Source organism: Chiloscyllium plagiosum, unplaced genomic scaffold, assembly GCF_037043375.1.
Source record: "Chiloscyllium plagiosum isolate Xiang-an unplaced genomic scaffold, Cpla_swu_hap1 HiC_scaffold_7, whole genome shotgun sequence".
In the NCBI taxonomy this organism is placed as follows: domain Eukaryota; kingdom Metazoa; phylum Chordata; class Chondrichthyes; order Orectolobiformes; family Hemiscylliidae; genus Chiloscyllium; species Chiloscyllium plagiosum.
In genome coordinates this window covers 115,877,599-115,901,929 of record NW_028270145.1, presented here as the reverse complement: position 1 = coordinate 115,901,929, position 24,331 = coordinate 115,877,599, and the positions used below count along the sequence as shown (strand labels likewise).

At 47.0% G+C, this 24,331-nt stretch overlaps 1 protein-coding gene across 2 annotated transcripts in view; it reads left to right on the top strand.

The window, feature by feature from the left end:
* Window positions 1–24,050, top strand: part of ercc3 (excision repair cross-complementation group 3) — a 53,781-nt gene extending 29,731 nt beyond the window's left edge. The window contains exons 9-15 of one of the 2 annotated variants that reach the window (XM_087989412.1): window positions 530–714; window positions 11,433–11,635; window positions 12,362–12,458; window positions 12,664–12,781; window positions 14,746–14,864; window positions 21,106–21,255; window positions 22,096–24,050. In XM_087989412.1, the coding sequence (XP_087845538.1) occupies window positions 530–714; window positions 11,433–11,635; window positions 12,362–12,458; window positions 12,664–12,781; window positions 14,746–14,864; window positions 21,106–21,255; window positions 22,096–22,221 (998 nt within the window). In that variant the 3' untranslated portion in view covers window positions 22,222–24,050. Of the gene's footprint in view, window positions 1–529; window positions 715–11,432; window positions 11,636–12,361; window positions 12,459–12,663; window positions 12,782–14,745; window positions 14,865–21,105; window positions 21,256–22,095 lie in introns of those variants that run through there. The other variant, XM_087989413.1, reaches the window with a different exon arrangement.
* Window positions 24,051–24,331: the final 281 nt, after the last annotated feature.

Below are 24,331 nucleotides of genomic sequence, written 5' to 3'. Positions count from 1 at the left end.
AGCAGTTCAGAAAGGGTGCGTACCCCCACTTTCTCAAGGGCAACTAGAGACAGACAATCCATCCTGGCCCAATCAGTGACACCCACATGGAATGTGTGAGGTATCTCAAATCGTTCCAGCCAGACATTCACCTACCTTATCCTCTGTTCTTATAATCATTACTCTGTAGTCCTAGGAATTACTACTTTTCAAGTCCTGCTTTTCAGTGTCCTATCTAACCCCCTAACGGCTGCTTTAAGGACATCATTTCTCATTCTTCCCGTGTCAGTGCGGAGAGAGGTTTAATCTGTATCTAACCCTGTGCTGTACCTGTCATGGGAGTATTGGTTAGGGACAGTATTGAGGAAGCTTCACTTGCAGTTTGAAAGAGTGGAGGAACCTTTACTCTGTATTTAACGTTGTACAGTGATTAATTGGTGCAGTGCTCTTTTTGAGCACCAGGAGTCGTGAGCATGTACCTTGACTCATTCACTGGTTTATTGTATCTGTACGCTGTCTCTGAGTTAACGCTGATGGCTATCCCTTCCAGCAAAAATGTTCCGTCGTGTCCTGACCATTGTACAAGCTCACTGCAAACTGGGCCTGACAGCCACGTTGGTCCGAGAAGACGACAAAATTGTCGACCTGAATTTCCTCATTGGACCAAAACTGTTTGAAGCCAACTGGATGGAGCTGCAGAACAGTGGTTATATTGCCAAGGTGCAGTGTGCTGAGGTGAGTCTTTCACACAGAGTTCGAAGGGTCAGTACAGTTAATGTAGACCTGACAGGATTCATACCCTGTCATTTATCTCAAGAGGGTTGGAATATAAAAGCAGCGATGTGCTTCTGAGACTTTAATTAGGCCCCATTTCGAATACTGTGTTCAATTTTGGGCCCCACACCTCAGGAAGGACATACTAGCATAGAACATAGAACAATACAGCACAGAACAGGCCCTTCGGCCCACGATGTTGTGCCGAACATTTGTCCTAGCTTAAGCACCCATCCATGTACCTATCCAATTGCCGCTTAAAGGTCACCAAAGATTCTGACTCTACCACTCCCACAGGCAGCGCATTCCATGTCCCCACCACTCTCTGGGTAAAGAACCCACCCCTGACATCTCCCCTATACCTTCCACCCTTCACCTTAAATTTATGTCCCCTTGTAACACTCTGTAGTACCCGGGGAAAAAGTTTCTGAGTGTCTACTCTATCTATTCCTCTGATCATCTTATAAACCTCTATCAAGTCACCCCTCATCCTTCGCCGTTCCAACGAGAAAAGGCCTAGCACTCTCAACCTATCCTCGTACGACCTATTCTCCATTCCAGGCAACATCCTGGTAAATCTCCTCTGCACCCTCTCCAAAGCTTCCACATCTTTCCTAAAGTGAGGCGACCAGAACTGCACACAGTACTCCAAATGTGGCCTAACCAAAGTCCTGTACAGTTGCAACATCACTTCACGACTCTTGAATTCAATCCCTCTGCTAATGAACGCTAATACACCATAGGCCTTCTTACAAGCTCTATCCACCTGAGTGGCAACTTTCAAAGACCTATGAACATAGACCCCAAGATCCCTCTGTTCCTCCACCTCACTAAGAACCCTACCGTTAACCCTGTATTCCGCATTCTTATTTGTCTTTCCAAAATGGACAACCTCACACTTGGCAGGGTTGAACTCCATCTGCCACTCCTCAGCCCAGCTCTGCATCATATCCAAGTCCCTTTGCAGCTGACAAGAGCCCTCCTCACTATCCACAACTCCACCAATCTTTGTATCATCTGCAAATTTACTGACCCACCCTTCGACTCCCTCATCCAAGTCATTAATAAAAATTACGAACAGCAGAGGACCCAGAACTGATCCCTGCGGAACTCCACTTGTAACTGGGCTCCAGGCTGAATATTTACCATCTACCACCACTCTCTGACTTCGACCGGTTAGCCAGTTTTCTATCCAATTAGCCAAATTTCCCTCTATCCCATGCCTCCTGACTTTCCGCATAAGCCTTCCATGGGGAACCTTATCAAATGCCTTACTAAAATCCATGTATACTACATCCACTGCTCTACCCTCATCCACATGCTTGGTCACCTCCTCAAAGAATTCAATCAGACTTGTAAGGCAAGACCTACCCTTCACAAATCCGTGCTGGCTGTCCCTAATCAAGCAGTACCTTTCCAGATACTCATAAATCCTATCCCTCGGTACCCTTTCCATTACTTTACCTACCACCGAAGTAAGACTAAACAGGTATTAAGACCATAAGACATAGAAATGGAAGCAAGCACTGGAGCATGTCTAGTGGAGATTCACACGGATGATCCCGGGAATGGTAGGCCTAATGTACGATGAACGGCTGAGGATCCTGCGATTGTGTTCATTAGAGTTTAGAAGGTTATGGGGAGATCTAATAGAAACTTACAAGATAATGCATGGCTTAGAAAGGATGGACGCTGTGAATGTGTTTCCGTTGGGGGTGAGACTAGGACCCGTGGGCACAGCCTTAAAATTAGAGGGAGTCAATTTAGAATGGAAATGAGACATTTCTTCAGCCAGAGAGTGGTGGGCCTGTGGAATTCATTGCCACGGAGCACAGTGAAGGCCGGGACGTTGGGTGTCTTCAAGGCAGAGATTAATACATTCTTAATCTCTCAAGGAATTAAGGGAAACGGGGAGAGTGCGGGTAAGTGGAATTGAAATGCCCATCAGCCATGACTAAATGGCAGAGTGGACTCGATGGACTGAATGGCCTTGCTTCCATTTCTGTGTCTTATGGTCTTAATACCTGATTGTGTACTGTTAAGAACCACCCACTGAGATAATGTAGTGTGGATTTGGTTGCAGAATAATGTTGGGGACAGACCAGAGATCTGATCTTCCCAACAGTCCTTGTAACGTAGGGCCAAGTTTTTATAACTTGCACAAAGTTGAAGAGATGCCATCAACTGAATGTGGTTTAATCTACAGGACTATTCTCTTTAGACCAGAACGTGGCTACCATCCCACATACTAGACCACATATGACCCTAAAGAACCTTGTTAGAAGATATGGATGGTAGCACACAAAAATACCGTGACATTGGCAATGTGAAGTTTACTGAGGTGTGTTCCCTCATACACCGAGAACAAAGATGCAAATGTTTCTCCCTGAACCAGCTGTGCTGTTCGATAAGACCGTGGTTGAACTGATTGTCTCCTGAACTTCCCTTTCTACTCCCAAAACCTTTAACTCAAGCTTTAAAAAAAAATTCAATGATCTACTTCCACCACTTTCTGATGGGAGTTCCGCAGACTAATAATCCTCTGAGAGAAAATAGTAATAATCTAAAGAACTTTAAAGGGGAGATTCATCATTTTAAACCTGTGTCCCATCACTCTTGTCTCTCTTTTATATGAGAGAGCTGAATCCTTTCAGCTCCATCCTGCCAATTTCCCTCGAGATTTTATAGGTTTCAATAACACCACCTTTCATTCTTCTAAACTCCAGTGAGGTTATAGGTTCGGCCTGCTCAACCTTTCTTCATATGATAACTGTCTTTCCATTAATCACATGACCTCACTACAAAATGTAGGTAATTTTGTGCTGAGGTATGTGCAGACTGTTACCTGGTGCTGTTTTAGTTTAATTCAGGGCAGAACATTGTGGAATAGTGATGCTGCTGGACTAATAATGCAGAGAGCAGGAGTTTGTATGTTCACAGTCAGTGTCACCCAATTGCTGCTTTATTTCTCATTCACTCTCAGGATGTGGATGGACACCAGCAAGGCCAGGGTTTACTGCCAGTCCCCTAGTTGACCTGAGAATGTGTAGCTGCAAAGGATTGCTTGATCCAACTAAGTGTCTTGCTGGGGAACTTTTGATGGAAGTTCAAACTCTGAATGGTGTTGGTGTGGGACTGGAGTCACATAGTGATAGAGACTGGGTAAGGACACAAAACTACCTTCCCTCTGGTGTTTGACCATGAACTTCATATGGACAAACATATGAGCCTGCAAGCTAGGTCCAGGAATAGGCAATTTGACTTCTTGACCTTGCTCTGCCATTGAATAAGACAATGGCTGTGGCCTTAACTCTGCATTCCTGGCTATCTTCAATAACTTGTTATTGTAAAGTTAATTCTTTGGCCAGTCTAATAAGAGAGACCTTGCACGCTTGAGCTGCTTCCCAGCCAGAGTTGAGGCTTTCAGGAAAAGAAAGATTGAGAGCAGCGTTATGAAGAGTTTTCAGGAAGAGAGAGAAAGAGGAGATGGTACAGGACTCAGAGATCCAAAGACAGTAATGAAAGGAAAGTGTGTTCTCCTGGGTTCCTGGGTCAGCATACCCCCCTCAACAACAATCACCAAAGTAAATTGACATCTCACTTGCTGTTTGCAGAGTCTTGGTGTAGTTGGCCACCACTCCTGCTTACAAAACAATGACCATGCTTTCGCTTGATGGTGTCAACCACCCTGAGGATGTGCTGAGGTTGCCAGTCATAGTTCAGTGGGTAACACAGCTACCTCTGCATTCTTTGCTCAGGTCCTACTCTGGGTGCCATTATCTGGTGGGTATTGGTTTGGCTTGAGGCCAAACAAAACCAAGCAACACATGATGGTTATATATGAATTGAGTCTGAGAATGAGGGCCAGAGTGTTCAGGAGGGATGTTAGGAAGCACTTCCACACACAAAGGGTGGGAGAGGTTTGGAACTCTCGTCCACAAACGGCAATGAATGCTGGATCATTCATTTTAATTCTGAGATAGATAAATTTTTGATAAGCAAAGGTGTATATGGATATAGGCCAACAGGCAATAAATGGAGTTAGGCCACAGATTAGCCATGATCTCATTGAACGATGGAACAGGCTCAGGGGGCTGAATGACCTACTCTGTTCCAATGTTCCTGTGTTCGACATCATTGTACTCCATTGTCTGTAAAGCATTTTGGATATGCTGAGGTCACCCGAGGTTCTATAGAAATGCCAGTTGTCTTAAAAGTCACGGTTGTAGAGTCGTACAGAATGGAGGTAAAAACAAGGACTGCAGATGCTGGAAGCCAGAGTCTAGATTAGAGTGGTGCTGGAAAAGCACAGCAGGTCAGGCAGCATTCGAGGAGCAGGAAAATCGACGTTTCGGGCAAAAGCCCTTCATCAGGAATAGAGGCAGGGTGCCTGCAGAGTGGAGAGATAATTGGGGGGGTGGGGAGAAAGTAGCATAGAGTACAATAGGTGAATGGGGGTGGGGATGGAGGTGATAGGTCAGAGAGGAGGGTGGAGTGGATATGGTGGAAAGGAAGATAGGCAGGTAGGACAGGTCATGGGGACGGTGCTGAGCTGGAAGGTTGGAGTTGGGGTGAGGTGGGGGAAGGGGAAATGAGGAAATTGGTGAAATCCACATTGATGCCCTGAGGTTGAAGTGTTCCGAGGCGGAATATGAGGCGTTCTTCCTCCTGGACCATCTCTTGACACCTCCCTCCCCTTCCTGGACCTCTCCATCTCCATTAATGACGACCAACTTGACAATGACATTTTTTACAAACCCATTGACTCCCACAGCTACTTGGATTACACCTCTTCCCACCCTACCTCCTGCAAAAATGCCATCCAGTATTCCCAATTCCTCCGACCACCGTATCTGCTCCCAGGAGGACCAGTTCCACGACAGAACTCACCAGATGGCCTCCTTCTTTAGAGACCCGCAATTCCACGTGGTTAAAGATCGATAGAGTACAATAGGGTGAGGTGGGGGGGAAGGGGAAATGAGGAAACTGTTCAAGATGCCCTCCAACATATCTTGTCCACATCCTGCCCCTCTGCTCTCAAACTCCACCCCTCCAACCGTAACAAGGACAGAACCCCCCTGGTGTCACCTTCCACCCTACCAATCTTTGCATAAACCAAATCATCCGCCGATAATTCCGCTACCTCCAAACGGACCCCACCACCAGGGATATATTTCCCTCCCCACCCATTTCCGCTTTCCGCAAAGACCATTCCTTCTGTGACTACCTGGCCCCCCTAAACCCCACCCTTCCATCCTGGCACCTTCCCCTGCCACCACAGCAATTGCAAAACCTCCGCCCACACTACCTCCCTCACCTCTATCCAAGGCCCTAAAGGAGCCTTCCACATCCATCAAAGTTTTACCTGCACACTCACCAATATCATTTATTGTATCCATTGCTCCCGATGCGGTCACCTCTACATTGGGGAGACTGGGTGCCTCCTAGCAGAGCGCTTTAGGGAACATCTCTGGGACACCACCCCGTGGCCCAACATTTCAACTCCCCCTCTCACTCTGTCGAGGACATGGAGGTCTGGGCCCCCTTCACCGCCGCTCCCTCACCACCAGACGCCTGGAGGAAGAACGCCTCATCTTCCGCCTCGGAACACTTCAATTCCAGGGCATCAATGTGGACTTCAACAGTTTCCTCATTTCCCCTTCTCCCCACCTCACCCTAGTTCCAAACATCCAGCTCAGCACCGTCCCCATGACCTGTCCTACCTGCCTATCATCTTTTCCACCTATCCACTTCACCCTCCTCTCTGACCTATCACCTCCATCCCCTCCCCCATTCACCTATTGTACTCTATGCTACTTTCTCCCCACCCACCCCCCCATTTATCTCTCCACCCCGGAGGCACCCTGCCTCTATTTCTAATGAAAGGCTTCTGCCCGAAACGTTGATTTTCCTGCTCCTCGGATGCTGCCTGACCTACTGTGCTTTTCCAGCATCACTCTAATCTAGACTCATACAGAATGGAAACAGACCTTTTGGTCCAATCTGTCCATTGCCAACAAGACATCAAAATTTAATCTAGTCCCATTTGCCAGCGCTTGGCCCATATCCCTCCAAACCTTCCTATTCAATACCCATCCAGATGCCTTTTTTTTTTATAGATATTTTTATTAGAAATTTAACATTTTTACAAGTTTACAAAAATAAACAAAACTCTCAGATATAAACATTGATATACAATTAGCTCAAATATACAATAGCCAAAATTTGACAAAAAAAAACAAAACAACAAAAAAAAACCGAAAAAAAAACAACAAAAAAGAACAAACAGACAAAACTCAACTATCTACTAATCTAACCTACAACTAACCAGGGTGTATATTTAAGTCTCTTACATGCTCGGGATGTGTTAACATCAGATATGATAAAACCCGTATTCGTGCGGGATTCCTCCCCCGAGGGGCCGCGGACCAGCCAGGTCTGTAGTCTCAATTAAATAAAAGCCCTTGTTAGGATAGCCGAAATATCTGTATTTATGTAATTCAAAAAGGGCTGCCATATTTTATAAAATAATTCGGTCTTTCGGTGCACCATATTTGTAAGGAAGTCAAGGGGAATACATTCCATAATTAGTCTGTGCCAATTTCCGCCACCCAGTTCATCAAAATATTTTTCCTTGCACAGAAAGAAAGAATAGAAAATAGTCTCTTCCCGTACGTGTCCAGGGAGGGAAAGTTCGAAAAGCCCAATAGGAGAGATACGGGGTCCACTTTTATTTCCGTTCCTAAAATTTCTGTCAGGGTACTTGCTACTTTAGTCCAATATCCACGGATCTTATGACAGGTCCATAAGCAATGTACAAGAGTGCCCACCTCTATTTTGCATTTAGGACACATTGGAGATGCTCCTGCCTTAAATTTTGCCAATCGAACCGGTGCTATATGGGCCCTATGAAGTATCTTCAGCTGGATAGCCTGGGTTCTGTTACAAATAGTAATTCTTCTAGCATTTTCCCAGATATCGTTCCATGTTTCTGTGGAGATTTCTAGTCCCAGATCCTGATCCCATGTTTTAAGCAGATTATCCATATCTCCCGATACTTCATCATGTAGCAAATGATAAATATTACTGACGGAAGATACCCCCACTGGTCGTAGGACACTACATTCTCTATCGGATTTATAAAGACTATCTAATAACGTAGTCTTCTTCTGTATAAAATCTCGAATTTGGAAGTATCGAAAGAGGTCTCCATTGGGTAATCCGAATTTCTGACGCAGCTGTCCGAAAGACATCAGGACCCCATCTTTAAATAAATCCCCGAGACATGAGATACCCCTGGCTCTCCAGAGTTTAAAAGTGGCATCTGTTAACCCCGGTTGGAATCCCCATGCTCCCACTATCGGTGCATAGGGGGATGTTTTATGTGAATTACCCTCATTTTGCCGCATTATATTCCAAGCCTTGATTGTATTCAGTATTATAGGGTTTTTACAGTGATCTGTAATGATTTTCCTCTTGTCTGAGAATAAAAGGTTAATAAGTGGGTATTTTACTTGAGAAGCCTCGATGTCCAACCAGATTGATTGTGGATCAGACAAGACCCAATCAGCTATATAACTTAATAGGGAACTTAATTGATATTTCCTAAAATCTGGGAAGTCCAATCCACCCCTTGCCTGTGGAAGCTGTAGCTTCTTCAGCTTAATGAGGGGCCGCCTATGGTTCCAGATAAAGGAACTCAGCCAGCCGTATAATTTACATAAAGCTGTCCTCGGCAGCATCACCGGAAGCATTCTCATAGGATATAGGAGACGGGGCAGGATATTCATTTTGATTAATGCTATTCTACCCAGCCAGGAAATTGGCAGGTCTCCCCATCGCTGGAGGTCCTGCCTTATCCTTTCCAATAAATTCACAAAATTAGCCTTATACAACTGACCAAATACTGGAGTAATAAAAATGCCTAAATATAAGAAACCCTCCAGGGACCAGCGAAAGGGAAAAAGGGAACCGTCCGCTAAGCGGGGTATCACAGCAAGGCCACCCATTGGCATAGCCTCCGATTTTGAAAAATTAATTTTATAGCCTGAGAATGCACTAAATGTATTAATAACTTGGATTAAGCGGGGTATGGACATCAAAGGGTTACTGAGGAATAGAAGAACATCATCTGCATAAAGGGTAATTTTATGTTTACCTGTACCAATCCTTGGGGCCACTATATTAGGATCAGCTCGTATAGCTTCTGCTAGTGGTTCAATTATTAGCGTGAATAACAATGGTGAGAGGGGACATCCCTGACGGCAGCCCCTACCCACACTGAAGCTATCCGAGCCTAATCCATTGGTAACCACAACTGCTTTGGGATCACTATACAATGTTGAGATCCATTTGGTAAACACCTGTCCAACACCAAACCTCTCCAATGTGTAAAACAAATATGACCATTCGACCCTATCAAATGCCTTTTCCGCGTCTAATGAAACCACTACTCCTGGTATCTTTCCCTGATGACAAGCTTGAATCATATTCAGAGCCCTTCTAACATTATTGGATGATCTACGGCCCTTAATAAACCCCGTCTGATCCTCCTTTATAATATGTGGCAGTATCCTTTCTAATCTCAGTGCTAATGTTTTAGAGAGGATTTTAAAATCTACATTTAGCAAGGATATTGGTCTGTATGATGTACAATCTTCTGGGTCCTTTCCTTTTTTGAGGATAAGAGAGATATTTGCCTCTTTCAGCGAAGGCGGGAGACAGCCCTGACTATATGCATAGTTATACATGTCCATAAGTGGACCAACCAGTATTTCTGTAAATTCTTTATAGAATTCAGCTTGAAAGCCATCTGGGCCCGGTGTCTTACCATTTTGAAGGTGCCTAATTGCATCAACTATTTCTTGGGGTGTAAGAGGAGCATTTAGGACCGATACTTGTTCCGGAGTTAGGTCTGGAAAAGTCAAATTTTTAAAAAATGACTGCATCCTCTTCGCCCTATCTTCACAATCCTGTGATTTATATAACTCAGAATAGAATTTTCTAAAGGTCGCATTAATCTTTTTATGATCATGAGTCAAAATACCCGTACTTTCCTTGATAGACATAATAGTCTGAGGGGCCTTTTTTTTCTTTGCAAGAAATGCTAAGTATCTACCCGGTTTGTCGCCATATTCATATAATCTTTGCTTTGCAAATAATATTTCCCTCTTAGCCGTTTGAGTAAGTGTAGTATTTAGAGCTGTCCTAAGAGCTGTAATCCTTTGCAATTTAATAATAGAGGGTCTATCAATGTATGCTGTTTCAGCCGCTTTTAAGCGGGTTTCAAGCAAACGCTGTTGTTCTCCTTTTAATTTCTTCTGGGTCGCTGAGTAGGAGATGATCAAGCCTCGCGTGTAAGCTTCCAGATGCCTTTTAAATGCTGTAATTGTACCAGCTGCCACCCTTCCTCTGGCAGCTCATTCTGCACACACCATCCTCTGTGTGTAAATGTTACATCTCAAATCCTTTTTATATCTCTCCCCCTCACCTTAAACCTATACCTTCTGATTTTGGACTCTCCTACTCTGGGCTATTCCCCCTATCTATACCCATCATCATTTTATAAACTCCTTTAAAGGTCACCCTTCCCCATCCATCACTCTAGGGAAATAAAGCACCAGTCTATTCAGCATCTCCCTGTAGCTCAAGCCTTCCAGTCCCAGCAACATCCTGGTAAATCCTTTCTGCACCCTCTCCAGTTTAACAACATCCTTTAGAAGGGTGACCACTGTCATTAATCTGAGTCAGTCTGTGTTCAAGACTGCACTATCTAAACAATAGTGTGAGCACTGCTGGCCTCGAGCCACTCTTCCACCAACTCTCCCAACTTTCTAGATTCCTCTGCCCTGTTTTTGTTTGCAGTCACTAATTACGGGGGGAGATAGTTGGAAGCAGAGACCTGCTGCTGTCCTTTTGCCACTTTGGATGAGACATTATGGGGCGGCAGGGTGGCACAGTGGTTAGCGCTGCTCCTCACAGCGCCAGAGACCTGGGTTCAATTCCCGCCTCAGGCGACTGACTGTGTGGAGTTTGCACCTTCTCCCCAAGGGGTATGGGTGGGGTGCGCTTCAGCCGATCGGCGTGGACTTGTTGGGTCGAAGGGCTTGTTTCCACACTGTAAGTAATCTAATTACCTGTGTAGTTTGCACATTCTCCCCGTCTCTGCGTGGGTTACCTCCAGGTGCTCCGGTTTCCTCCCACACTGCAAAGATGTGCAGGTTAGGTGAATTAGCCATGCTAAATTGCCCATAGTGATAGGTGCATTAGTCAGAGGGAAGTGGGTCTGGGAGGGTTACTCTTCAGAGGGTCGGTATGGACTGGTTGGGCTGAAGGGCCTGTTTCCACACTGTAGGTAATCTAATCTAATTAAACTGAGGCCTCAGCTCCTTGCTCTGTCAGATGTGTGACATCCCCTAGCACTGTTTCAAAGACAATCAGGTGATTTTTCTCTCCAGTGCCCTGATTAAAGTTAGGCTCAATCTAAAAAGAAAAGGTTTAGTTGCTTTCCCAATGCAGATTGTGGGAGTTTATTCAGCACACATTTGACTGCAGCTTTTCCTGCATTACAGCAATGACTACGCTTCAGAAAAGCTTATTTGGCAGTAAGGAGCTTTGAGATGTCAGTGATCATTATAAAAATACAAGTTTCTTTGTCTTAAACACTTTGTGTTGTGTAGGTCTGGTGCCCAATGTCACCCGAGTTTTACAGAGAGTATGTCGCCATTAAGACAAAGAAACGGATGCTGCTTTACGTGATGAACCCCAACAAGTTCAGAGCTTGTCAGTTCTTGATTCGCTTCCACGAGCGAAGGAATGACAAGATCATTGTGTTTGCAGACAATGTATTCGCACTGAAAGAGTACGCAATCAAACTGAACAAGTAAGTAATGGCTGTAAGGTACATCTATTAAAACTGAAGGCAGACAGAACTGACATTTCATATTGTTTCAGTTTCAAGTTAACAAAACAGATGAGAGCCATTCTCTGGTTCACTCCTCAGGACAACGTCTTGATCAATTCAAGTCACCTTACCTGGTTCTCATCGGGGCGGGGGAGGTACCGGGTTCTCATCGGGGTGGGGGGGAAGGGGGTACTGGATTCTCATCGGGGCAGGGGGGTACTGGGTTCTCATCGGCGTGGGGGGGGGGGTACCGGGTTCTCATCGGGGTGGGGGGGGAAGGGTGTACCGGATTCTCATCGGGGGGGGGGGGGGGGTACCTGGTTCTCATCGGGGGGGGGGGGAAGGGTGTACCGGATTCTCATCGGGGGGGGGGGGGTACCTGGTTCTCATCGGGGGGGGGGAAGGGGGTACCGGATTCTCATCGGGGGGGGGGGGGAAGGGGTACGGGATTCTCATCGGGGCGGGGGCGGTACTGGGTTCTCATCGGGGGGGGGGGCGGGGGGGGGGGGTACCGGATTCTCATCGGGGCGGGGGGGGGGGGGACTGGCCAGGGTTCTCTTTGCTGGTTTGTAAGTATGGCCGGTATTTCAGGTTGCCTTCGTTGGGAGAGTCCCCAGGATCGTGTGCTTGTTGCTGCTCAGGCACTTTGTGGGTTTGGGTCAAAGGTTCAGTATAACTCATGTCTGTGTGTATTTTAAATTTCAGACCTTACATTTACGGTCCAACATCACAGGGAGAGAGGATGCAGATTCTGCAGAACTTCACTCACAACCCGAAGATAAACACCATCTTTATCTCAAAGGTAAATGGGGAAAGACGCTGGGTCTTACTGCTCTGAGCTGATGGCAGTGTTGCTGTGCGTGGGTGCTGCTGGGTGTGTGAAGTGTGGGTGATGCCCCTTGTTGGTGAATAGTGCGGTCACCACTGGAGCTGTTTCTTGCCATTCACTGCACTGTGTTGGTGAGATGGTGAATGTGAAGGGACTCTGATGGTCTGATCTTTGATAGGTGGGTGATACCTCATTTGATCTCCCTGAAGCTAATGTGCTGATACAGATATCATCGCACGGAGGGTCCAGGCGGCAGGAGGCCCAGCGACTGGGCAGAGTACTGCGGGCAAAGAAAGGTGAGTGAGAGGGCTTTAATTCCTTAATGAGAAGCAGTCTTCACTGGCTAGGTGAGCATTTATTATCTGTCCCTCATTCCTTTGAGAAGGTGGGGGTGAATTGCCTTCCTGAACTGCTGAAGTCAATGTGCTGTAGGGTGACCCACAATGCCCTTAAGGGGGGAATTGTTGGATTTTGACCCAGTGACACTGAAGGACCGGCGATATACTTCCAGGTCAGGATGGTGAGTGACTCAGAGGGGAGGTTGCAGGAGATGGTGTTCCCATGTATCTGCTTCTTCTGGATTTGAAGTGGTAATGGGTTTGGGAAGTGTTGTCTAAGGAGTATGGAAAGGTAGCAGATTTCCTTTACTAAGGGACAATTGTGAATGCAATGGGTATTAACAAATTGACAGTGGTTGCATGTTCACCGTGAGGATAACTTTTAAATTCTAGATTTTTATTCGAGAGTTCAGCACCAGCCATAGTGGTATTTGATCCCAAATCCCAAGAGCATTAGTCTGGGTCTCGGGGTAACTAGCCCAGTGGCATTACCATTGTGTCACCCCTGACAACATTGAGAATACATACAGTTGGATTTGACCTGTGTTTTGTGCAGCAGGCAGATTGCTGGTGTTGCTATTGATGCCACTGTGGTAGCTATACTGGTACACTGTTTGTGATGTCTGGAGCCGAGTACGGTGGCTCAGTGGTTAGCACTGCTGCCTCACAGCACCAGGGATCAATTCCAGCCTCGGGTGACTGTCTGTGTGGAGTTTGCACATTCTCCCCGTGTCTGCGTGGGTTTCCTCCGGATGCTCCGGTTTCCTCCCACAGTCCAAAGATGTGCAGGTTAGGTAAATTGGCCATGCTAAATTGTCCATAGTGTTAGGTGCATTAGTCAGAGGGAAATGAGTCTGGGTGGGTTACTCTTCGGAGGGTCGGTATGGACTGGTTGGGCCGAAGGGCCTGTTTCCACACTATAGGGAATCTAATCTAATTCCCTGATGTCACACGGATTGAATTGAATTGGCTGAAGACTGGTAGCTGTCATGCTGGATATCACTGGAGGAGGTTTGAGATGGATTATCCACTCAGCACTTGTGGCTGGCGATAGTTACACACTCCACAGTTCTGGATATGTTTTGAGCTTCCTCCACAGTTCATGACTGGGTGTGCCAGGACTGAAAAAATGTGTCGGTCTGCACTGTGTGTCGGTCTACGCTCTGCGTGCACTGTGTGTCGGTCTACGCTCTGCGTGCACTGTGTGTCGGTCTGCGCCCTGCGTGCACTGTGTGTTGGTCTGCGCTGTGTGTCAGTCTGCACTCTGTGTGCACTGTATGTCAGTCTGCGCTCTGCGTGCACTGTGTGTCGGTCTGCGCTGTGTGTCAGTCTGCGCTCTGCGTGCACTGTGTGTCGGTCTGCGCTGTGTGTTGGGTCTGTGCTCTGCATGCACTGTGTGTCAGTCTGTGCTCTGCGTGCACTGTGCGTCGGTGGCTTTATTCTATGACAGCAGCTTTCACATCGTTTGAGACACTGAGCTTAGCAAATTAACATCAGTTGACATGAATAGTGCAGTGTCATTGGATTCAAAGTGTTAACTCTATTACTCTCTCTGAAGATGCTACCAGAGTAGTTGTGTTTCTCCAGCACTTTGAATTTTTGTAACAAAAACAGAAATTTCTGGACAAGCTCAATAGGTCTCGCAGGATCTGTGAAGAGAAATCAGCTTAGCATTTTGGGTCCAGTGACCAGACCTGCTGAGTTTGTCCAGCAGTTTCTGGTTTCGTTTCTGATTTATACAGCATCTGCAATTCTTTTGGTTTTTCATGCATTTTTTGTAACTTCAGTTAGAACAGATTCTAATTTAGCTGTAAGTGAGGTGCAAGAAGCCAACCTTAGAAACCACAGAGGTTTATGAGACCTGTTTGGTATGTTCTGTCTGATTCTCCTGAGTTCTGCCCCGATCTTGTGGTGTCCCACAGGGATGGTGGCTGAGGAATACAATGCGTTCTTCTACTCCTTGGTTTCTCAGGATACACAGGAGATGGCCTACTCTGCAAAGAGACAGAGGTTCCTGGTGGACCAGGGCTACAGTTTTAAGGTGAGTGGAAAATCAGCTGAGTTTGTATTAGTAAAGGGGTCAGGCTCAGGAACATTGAAAATAGCACCAGGAGTAGGCCATTCGGCCCTTCAGGTCATTCATTATGATCATGGCTGATGTCCACCTCCAGAGTCTGTTCCCACTTTCACCCCATATCCTTTAAACTCTTTAGTCGTAAGCATTATGTAAAGTCATAAGGGTCCACAGCACGAAAACGGGCCCTTCAGCCCATCTTATCCACGCCACCCAATTAAACTACCTCCTTCTTGGAATATATTCAATGTTCTGGCCTCAACCATGTTCCGTTGTAGAGAATTCCCCAGGCTCCCCACTCTCTGGGTGAAGACATTTCTCATCTCAGTCCGTAATGGCCTTCCCCTTGTCCTTAGACTGTGACTGCCCGATTCTGGACTCCCTGGTCATCGGGAACATCCTTCCTGTGTTGACCCTGTCTAGTCCTGTTAGAGTTTTATAGGTTTCTATGAACTCCCCCTTCATTTTCCTAAACTCCAGTGAATATAGTCCTACCTGATCTAGTATCCCTTCGTATGTCATACAGTCAGAGAGATGTACAGCACGGAAACAGACCCTTCAGTCCAACTCGTCCATGCCGACCAGATATCCTGACCTAATCTAGTCCTGTTTGCTAGCACTTGGCCCATATCCCTCCAAATCCTTTCTATTCATATACCCATCCAGTTGCCTTTTAAATGTTGTAATTGTACCAGCCTCCACCACTTCCTTTGGCAGCTCATTCCATCCTGTGTGTGTGTGAAAAAGTTGCCCCTTAGGTCCCTTTTAAATCTTTCCCCTCTCACCCTAAACCTATGCCCTCTAGTTCTGGACTCCCCACCCCAGGGAAAAAACCTTGTATATTTATCCTATCCATGCCCCTCATGATTTTATAAACCTCTATAAGGTCACCCCATAGCCTCCGACGCTCCAGGGAAAACACTGTTGCACTCCCTGCATCGCCAGACTATTCTTCCTCAGATAAGGAGACCAACACTGCACAGAATATTCCAGGTGTGGTCTGCCCTGTGCAGCTGGAGGAAGACATCCAGCTCCTGTGCTTGAAACCTATCGCTAAGAAGGCCACCCTACCATTTTCATTTTTCACCTGCTACTCCAGCATGCTTACCTTCAGCGACTGGTGTATAAGGACACCCATTTTCCATTCAGATGACAATCTGCCTTTCAGTTTTTGCAGCCAAAGCAGATAAACATAGAGAACATAGAACAATACAGCACAGAACAGGCCCTTCGGCCCACGATGTTGTGCTGAATATTTGTCCTAGCTTAAGCACCCATCCATGTACCTATCCAATTGCCACTTAAAGGTCACCAATGCTTCTGATTCTGACTCTGCCACTCCCACAGGCAGCGCATTCCATGCCCCCACCACTCTCTGGGTAAAGAACCTACCCCTGATATCGCCCCTATACCTTCCACCCTTCACCTTGAATTTATGTCCCCTTGTAACACTCTGTTGTACCCGGGGAAAAAGTCTCTGACTGAACACTCTATCTATGCCCCTGATCATCTTATAAACCTCTATCAAGTCACCCCTCATCCTTCGCCGTTCCAACGAGAAAAGGCCTAGCACTCTCAACCTATCCTCGTACGACCTATTCTTCATTCCAGGCAACATCCTGGTAAATCTCCTCTGCACCCTCTCCAAAGCTTCCACATCTTTCCTAAAGTGAGGCGACCAGAACTGCACACAGTACTCCAAATGTGGCCTTACCAAGGTCCTGTACAGCTGCAACATCACTCACGACTCTTGAAATCAATCCCTCTGCTAATGAACGCTAATACACCATAGGCCTTCTTACAAGCTCTATCCACCTGAGTGGCAACTTTCAAAGATCTATGAACATTGACCCCAAGATCCCTCTGCTCCTCCACCTTACTAAGAACCCTACCGTTAACCCTGTTTTCCGCATTCTTATTTGTCCTTCCAAAATGGACAACGTCACACTTGACAGGGTTGAACTCCATCTGCCACTCCTCAGCCTAGCACTGCATCATATCTAAGTCCCTTTGCAGCCGACAACAGCCCTCCTCACTATCCACAACTCCACCAATCTTTGTATCGTCTGCAAATTTACTGACTCCCTCTTTGACTCCCTCTTCCAAGTCATTAATAAAAATTACAAACAGCAGAGGACCCAGAACTGATCCCTGCAGAATCCACTTGTAACTGGGCTCCAGGCTGAATATTTACCATCTACCACCACTCTCTGACTTCGACCAGTTAGCCAGTTCTCTATCCAACTGGCCAAATTTCCAACTATCCCATGTCTCCTAACTTTCTGCATAAGCCTACCATGGGGAACCTTATCAAATGCCTTACTAAAATCCATGTACACTACATCCACTGCTCTACCCTCATCCACATGCTTGGTCACCTCCTCAAAGAATTCAATAAGACTTGTAAGGCAAGACCTACCCCTCTCAAATCCGTGCTGGCTGTCCCTAATCAAGCAGTGTCTTTCCAGATACTCATAAATCGTATCCCTCAGTACCCTTTCCATTACTTTGCCTCCCACCGAAGTAAGACTAACTGGCCTGTAATTCCCGGGGTTATCCCTATTCCCTTTTTTGAACAGGGGCACAACATTCGCCACTCTCCAGTCCCCTGGTACCACCCCCGTTGACAGTGAAGACGAAAAGATCATTGCCAACGGCTCTGCAATTTCCTCTCTTGCTTCCCACATAATCCTAGGATATATCCCGTCAGGCCCGGGGGACTTGTTTATCCTCACGTTTTTCAAAATGCCCAACACATCCTCCTTCCTAACAAGTATCTCCTCTAGCTTACCAGTCCGTTTCATACTCTCCTCTTCAACAATACGGTCCCTCTCATTTGTAAATACTGAAGAAAAGTACTCATTCAAGACCTCTCCTATCTCTTCCGACTCAATACACAGTCTCCAACTACTGTCCTTGATCGGACCTACCCTCGTTCTCGTCATTCTCATGTTTCTCACAGACGCATAAAAGGCCTTGGGGTTATCCTTGATCCTACCCGCCAAAGATTTTTCATGCCCTTTCTTAGCTCTCCTAATCCCTTTCTTCAGCTCCCTCCTGGCTATCCTGTATCCCTCCAACGCTCTGTCTGAACCTTGTTTCCTCAACCTTATGTAAGCCTCCTTCTTCCTCCTTACAAGACATTCAACCTCCCTCGTCAACCAAGGTTCCCTCACACGACCATCTCTTTCCTGCCTGACAGGTACATACATATCAAGGACACATCGTATCTGTTCCTTGAAAAAGTTCCACATTTCCATGACATCCTTCCCTGACAGCCTATGCTCCCAACTTATGCTCCTCAGATCCTGTCTTGCAGCATCGTATTTACCCTTCCCCCAATTGTACAACCTACCCTGTTGCACGTACCTATCTCTCTCCATAACCAAGGTGAAAGTCACCGAAATGCTCACCCACAAACAAGCCCATCACTTGTCCCGGTTCATTACCGAGTACCAAATCCAATATGGCCTCCCCTCTGGTCGGACAATCTACATACTGAGTTAGAAAGCTTCCTGGACACACTGAACAAACACCGCCCCGTCCAATCTATTTGATCTAAAGAGCTTCCAATCGATATTTGGGAAGTTGAAATCACCCATGACTACTACCCTGTGGCTTCTGCACCTTTCCAAAATCTGTTTCCCAATCTGTTTCTCCACATCTCTGCTGCTATTGGGGGGCCTATAGTAAACACCCAACAAGGTGACTGCTCCTTTCCTATTTCTGACTTCAGCCCATACTACCTCCAAAGGCAGATCCCCCTCGAACTGCCTTTCTGCAGCCGTTATACCATTTCTAATTAGCAACGCCACACCCCCTCCTTTTTTACCACCCTCCCTAATCTTACTGAAACATCTGTAACCAGGAACCTCCAACAACCATTCCTGTCCCTCTTCTATCCACGTTTCCGTGATGGCCACAACATCGTAGTCCCAAGTACCGATCCACGCCTTAAGTTCACCCACTTTATTTCTGATACTCCTTGCGTTGAACCCATCTCTGTGTCCGCAAGTATCCCTGCCAGTGCTACCTTCTCCTCAGCCTCCCTACATTCTTGGACATCCTGAAAAACAGCTAACCTACTTGCTGGACTACAAGTCCGGATCCCATCCCCCTGCCAAATTAGTTTAAACCCCCCCGAAGAGTGCTAGCAAACCTACCTCCCAGGATATTGGTGCACTTCTGGTTCAGGTGCAGCCCGTCCTGCTTGAACAGGTCCCACCTTCCCCAGAATGCAGTCCAATTGTCCAAATACCTGAAGCCCTCCCTCCTACACCATCCTTGCAGCCACGTGTTCACTGCACTTTCTCCTTATTCCTTGCCTCACTGTCACGTGGCACCGGCAACAACCCAGAGATGACGACTCTGTCTGTCCTAGCTTTTAGCTTCCAGCCTAACTCCCTGAGCTCCTGAATGACCTCCCCACCCCTCTTCCTACCTATGTCGTTGGTGCCAATGTGCACCATGACTTCTGGCTGCACACCCTCCCCCTTAAGGATTCTGAAGACACGGTCCGAGACGTCTCGGACCCTAGCACCCGGGAAGCAACAAACCATCCGAGAGTCTCGCCCATGTCCACAGAACCGCCTGTCCGTCCCTCTAACTATAGAGTCTCCTATAACTAGCGCTCTCCTCCTCTCCCCCTTTCCCTTCTGAGCCTCAGAGCCAGACCTCGTGCCAGAAACCCGGTCACTGCAGCTTACCCCTGCTAGGCCGTCCCCCCCAACAGTATCCAAAGCGGTATACTTATTGTTGAGGGGAACGGCCACAGGGGATCCCTGCACTGCCTGCTTCCTCCCCTTCCCACTTCTAACTGTTACCCAGCTACCTCTGTTCTCTGGCGTAACTATATCCCTGTAGCTTCTATCAGCCTCTCGAATAATCCTCAGTTCATCCAACTCCAGCTCCAGTTCCCTAACGCGGTCTGTGAGGAGCTGGAGCTGGCTGCACTGACTGCAGGTGAAGTCGGCAGGAGCATCGGTGGTCACCCCTACCTCAAACATCCTGCAGGAGGAACATTCCACTGCCTGCGCTGCCATTACTCTACACTTAGTCTCCAAAACAAGAACACTAAGTAGCTTACCTGTTCAGCCAACTGAGTCCTTTTTTTTAGGTTAGAGGAGGGAGGGTGGGAGACACTACACGTGTAGTGTCCTGGGTTCCTTCTCCACTCAAATAACAATCACTTACCTTCCCGACCAGCTCTGCGCTCCGACTTCACTTCCGCCCAGCTCCCGCCGCTCTCTGCTGCAAAAAGCATTTGACCAAATTCTGCTCCATCTGCCAGGTGTTTGCCCATTCACTCATCTTGTCCAAATCACACTGAAGGGTTAAGATGAGATGTCCTGAGTTAGGATCGGGGTCACTGTTCATTTTCTGTTTTCATTCATGGGATGTGGGCACTAGTCGTGTTGCCTGTCCCTAGTTGCCCCTTGAGAAGGTGGTGGTGAACTGCTGCAGTCTGTGTGCCATGAGGGAAGGGGTTTCAGGACCCACTGATACTGAAGGAAAGCCGCTTGTCCCATTAGTTAATTAAAAATAAATTAGCTGTCGCTCATTGTGGTCCATAATGGTTTCCGGGTCACGGGGAGGATAGTGCTGTGTCTCATTACGTCACCATCTTGGAAAGGTTCTGCATTGTGAACTTGAACATAAGCAAAACGCAAAATGTCCAGGATTGTCATCAACATGCGACAGGAACAAGACCCACTGAGCAGGAGATCTGTATAACTCTCAAAAATCTTCATCCCTCGGATGGTGTAACAAGCTTTGCCTGTTCCCCTCCTGAATCTCTCCATCCTGCTGCCTCGTTCACCTTCACTGAAGGAATTCAGCCCGAATACCTTGGCCCTCAGTTCCCTCCTTCAAACCCAGGTCTGATAGTTATTCCCAGTGCCTCACTGCTCCAGTTGGTGGTCAGTTCATGGTTTCTGGTCACTGACTGACTAATGTCATGCATGAGAACTGTCTGATTGAACTTTGTCTCTGTCTGTCTCTTTCTATCTCCCTGTCCCTTTGTCTCTCTCCCTCTGTCTGTCTCTTTTTCTCTCTCCCTCCCTCGATCTCCGTCTCTCTCTCTCTCTCTCTCCCCCCTCCCTCTATCTTCCTCTCTCTCTTTCTCTCCCCCTTCATCTATTCCCCTCTCTCCCCCTACCTTCCTCTCTCTACCTGTCCTCCCTGTCTTCTCCACCCCCTGCCCACCCAGGTGATTACTAAACTGGCAGGATTGGAGGAGGAGGATCTGGCCTTTGCTACCAAGGATGAGCAGCAGCAGCTTCTGCAGAAAGTACTAGCAGCCTCGGACCTCGATGCGGAGGAGGAGGTTGTGCTCGGAGAGTTTGGCTCAAAGGGACAGGTATGTTCCAGTTGGATTGTCGAGCTGCAGAGTGGAGGGCATGTCCAGCCAGGGAAGGTGGGAAACTGAATTAACGCCACGTATTGCAAAGAATACTGTATACCTCAGATAAGTACCTCCCAGAATGGCCACCAGTGTGCCATGGCAGGAGGGGAGGGTAAAATATAGCTATGTATTATGGAACCTATAAGAAGTAGGAGCTAAATTAGGCCATTTGACCCATCGAGTCTGTTTCTCAAACCCAGTCTCCATGATCCTTGATCCCCCGTACTAACCATGACCCTATCTAGCTCTGTCTCAGTCACTTGGCCTCCACAGCTCTCTGCAGCAATGAGTTCCACAGATCCCCCACCCCGAGCTGAAGAAATCCCTCCTCATCTCAGTTCTAAAGGGTCGTCCCTTCACTCTGAGGTTGAGCCCTCGGGTGCTAGTCCCTCCTCCTAATGGAAACATTTTCCCCACGTCCAGGCCTCTCATCCTTCTAAACTCCATCGAGTACAGACCCAGTCTTCAACCGCTCCTCGTATGACAAGCTCTTCATCCCCGGGATCATACACAGTATAAAACCTGTTTGACTACTGCATGCATTGAAATTCCATGTAGAACAAAAATGGACAAGCATCCTGACATTCCCCCGGTACAGAGGTCAGTATAATGAGTCTCTGCATCGTCTGTGAGTCAGTACTCACAAAGCACAGCATCCCCTCTGACAGTGTGACTGACCTTTCAACAGAGCAGCACTCCCTCAGTACCACTCTGGCTATGTCAGTCTGACGTTTACAGGCATGTCTCCCATTTCGGATCTGGCGTGTCCTGTTAACTTTTCACCTTCTCCTTCAGGTCTCACGGAGAATGGGTACAATGAGCTCCATGTCAGGGGCTGATGACACCATTTACTTGGAATATCATCGGACCAAGAGTTTTGGCAAGAACATCCACCCTCTCTTCAAACGTTTCAGGAAATGAGTTGCTGCTGTTTCATTCCGTGGGAAGCCAGCTGTGCAGGGTAATGGGGAGCACATGGACTGGCCTACATTTCATAACCAGGAGCCAAATCCGCTCAGGGAGGTTTTTTTTGGGGGTATTTATTATGATGCCTGGAGAGTCATTTGAATTATTAAATTGTCTTTTTTTTCTAAATATTTTCTTTGTTAGATTCTGTCTCATCCCCAGTTCCTGAAAGATTCTTTGGTGTGTTGATCTTGCTTTGTGTTGTATCACAATCCTCTGGGGAACACAGGCTGCTGGTTGCAGCCTGACCACAGGGTTTTACAGTTGAGAATTGAGAAGTTAAGAAAAACAACAATCAATGGAGCAGAAAACTCATCAAGGGATCATACAGTATGGTCAAGTGAAATAGGGATTGATAGGAAGGGTGAGGGGAGTAACAAATTAAGAATATTATATATGAATGCACGAAGCCTAAGAAATAAGGTGGATGAGCTTGAGGCTCAGTTGGAAATCGGCAGGTACAATGTTGTGGGGAGAACTGAGACGTGGCTTCAAGAGGCCAGGGCCTGGGAAATAAATAGCTGAAAATGTGTTGCTGGAAAAGCACAGCAGGTCAGGCAGCATCCAAGGAGCAGGAGAATCGACGTTTCGGGCATGAGCCCTTCATGCCCAAAACGTCGATTCTCCTGTTCCTTGGATGCTGCCTGACCTGCTGCGCTTTTCCAGCAACGCATTTTCAGCTCTGATCTCCAGCATCTGCAGTCCTCACTTTCTCCTGGGACATAAATATTCAAGGCTCTACAGGCTATTGAAAGGACAGACTGATGGGCAGAGGGGATGGGGTGGCCCTGTTGGTGAGGAATGATATTCAATCCCTTGTGAGGGAGGGACATAGAATTTCTCAGCTCTATCCAGACTGACTCTACATCTCCTGATTCTAAGGGTAGAAAGACCCTAATGGGAGTTATCTACAAGCCCCCAAACAGTAGTCTAGATATAGGGTGTAAGTTGAATAAGGAGTTGAAATTGGCCTGTCGCAAAGGTATTACTACAGTTATAGGGGATTTCAACATAGGAGACTGGGAGAATCAGGATGGCACTGGGCCCCAAGAAAGGGAGTTTGTGGAGTGCCTCTGAGATGGATTCTTAGAACGGCTTATCCTGGAGCCTGCCAGGGAGAAAGCAATCCTGGATCCGGTGTGAATAGGTACTTTGCTTGTGTCTTCCCTAGTGAAGACAGATCCAATCTCCCAGATGTAATAGTGACTGAAGGACCTAGGGTAATGGATGAACTGAAGAGAATTTATATTAGGCAGGAAATGGTGTTGGATAGACTGTTAAGTCTGAAGGCTTATAAGTTCCCGGGACCTGATGGTCAGCATCCCAGGGTACTTAAGGAGGTGGCTCGAGAAATCGTGGACGCATTGTAATCATTTTCCAATGTTCTCCTCTCTCCACAAGAGTCTCAGAGAGCCCCTCTTTCACTCCAACCCCCAGGTCATCTCCTCTGCCCTGAAGCTCTTCAACCACGTACTGAAACAGACTCACTACCACAGCCACATTTGCTTCTGCCTCGGAGTATCAATGTGGACTTCATCAGTTTCCTCATTTCCCCTCCCCCCACCTGACCCCAGTTCCAACCTTCCAGCTCAGCACTGTCCCCATGACCTGTCTTACCTGCCAATCTCCCTTCCCACCTATCTGCTCCACCCTCCTCTCTGACCTATCACCTCCATCCCCACCCCATCCACCCATTGTACTCTTTGCTACCTTCTCCCCAGCTCCACCCCCACCGTTTCTCTCTCCACCCTGGAGGCTTCCTACCTCTATTCCTGATGAAGAGCTTTTGCCCAAAACGTCGATTTTCCTGCTCCTCGGATGCTGCCTGACCTGCTGTGCTTTTCCAGCACCACTCTGATCTAAACTCTGGTTTCCAGCATCTGCAGTCCTCACTTTTGTCTTCAGTCCAAGCCGACCATAATCCCAAACTAAACTAGTCCCACCTGCCTGCAATTGGCCCATATCCCTCCAAATATTTTCTACTTATGAATGTTTCATTCCACACACAAACTAGCTTTAGTATGAAAAAAATTGCCCCTCATGTCTTTTTAAAATATTTCTTCTC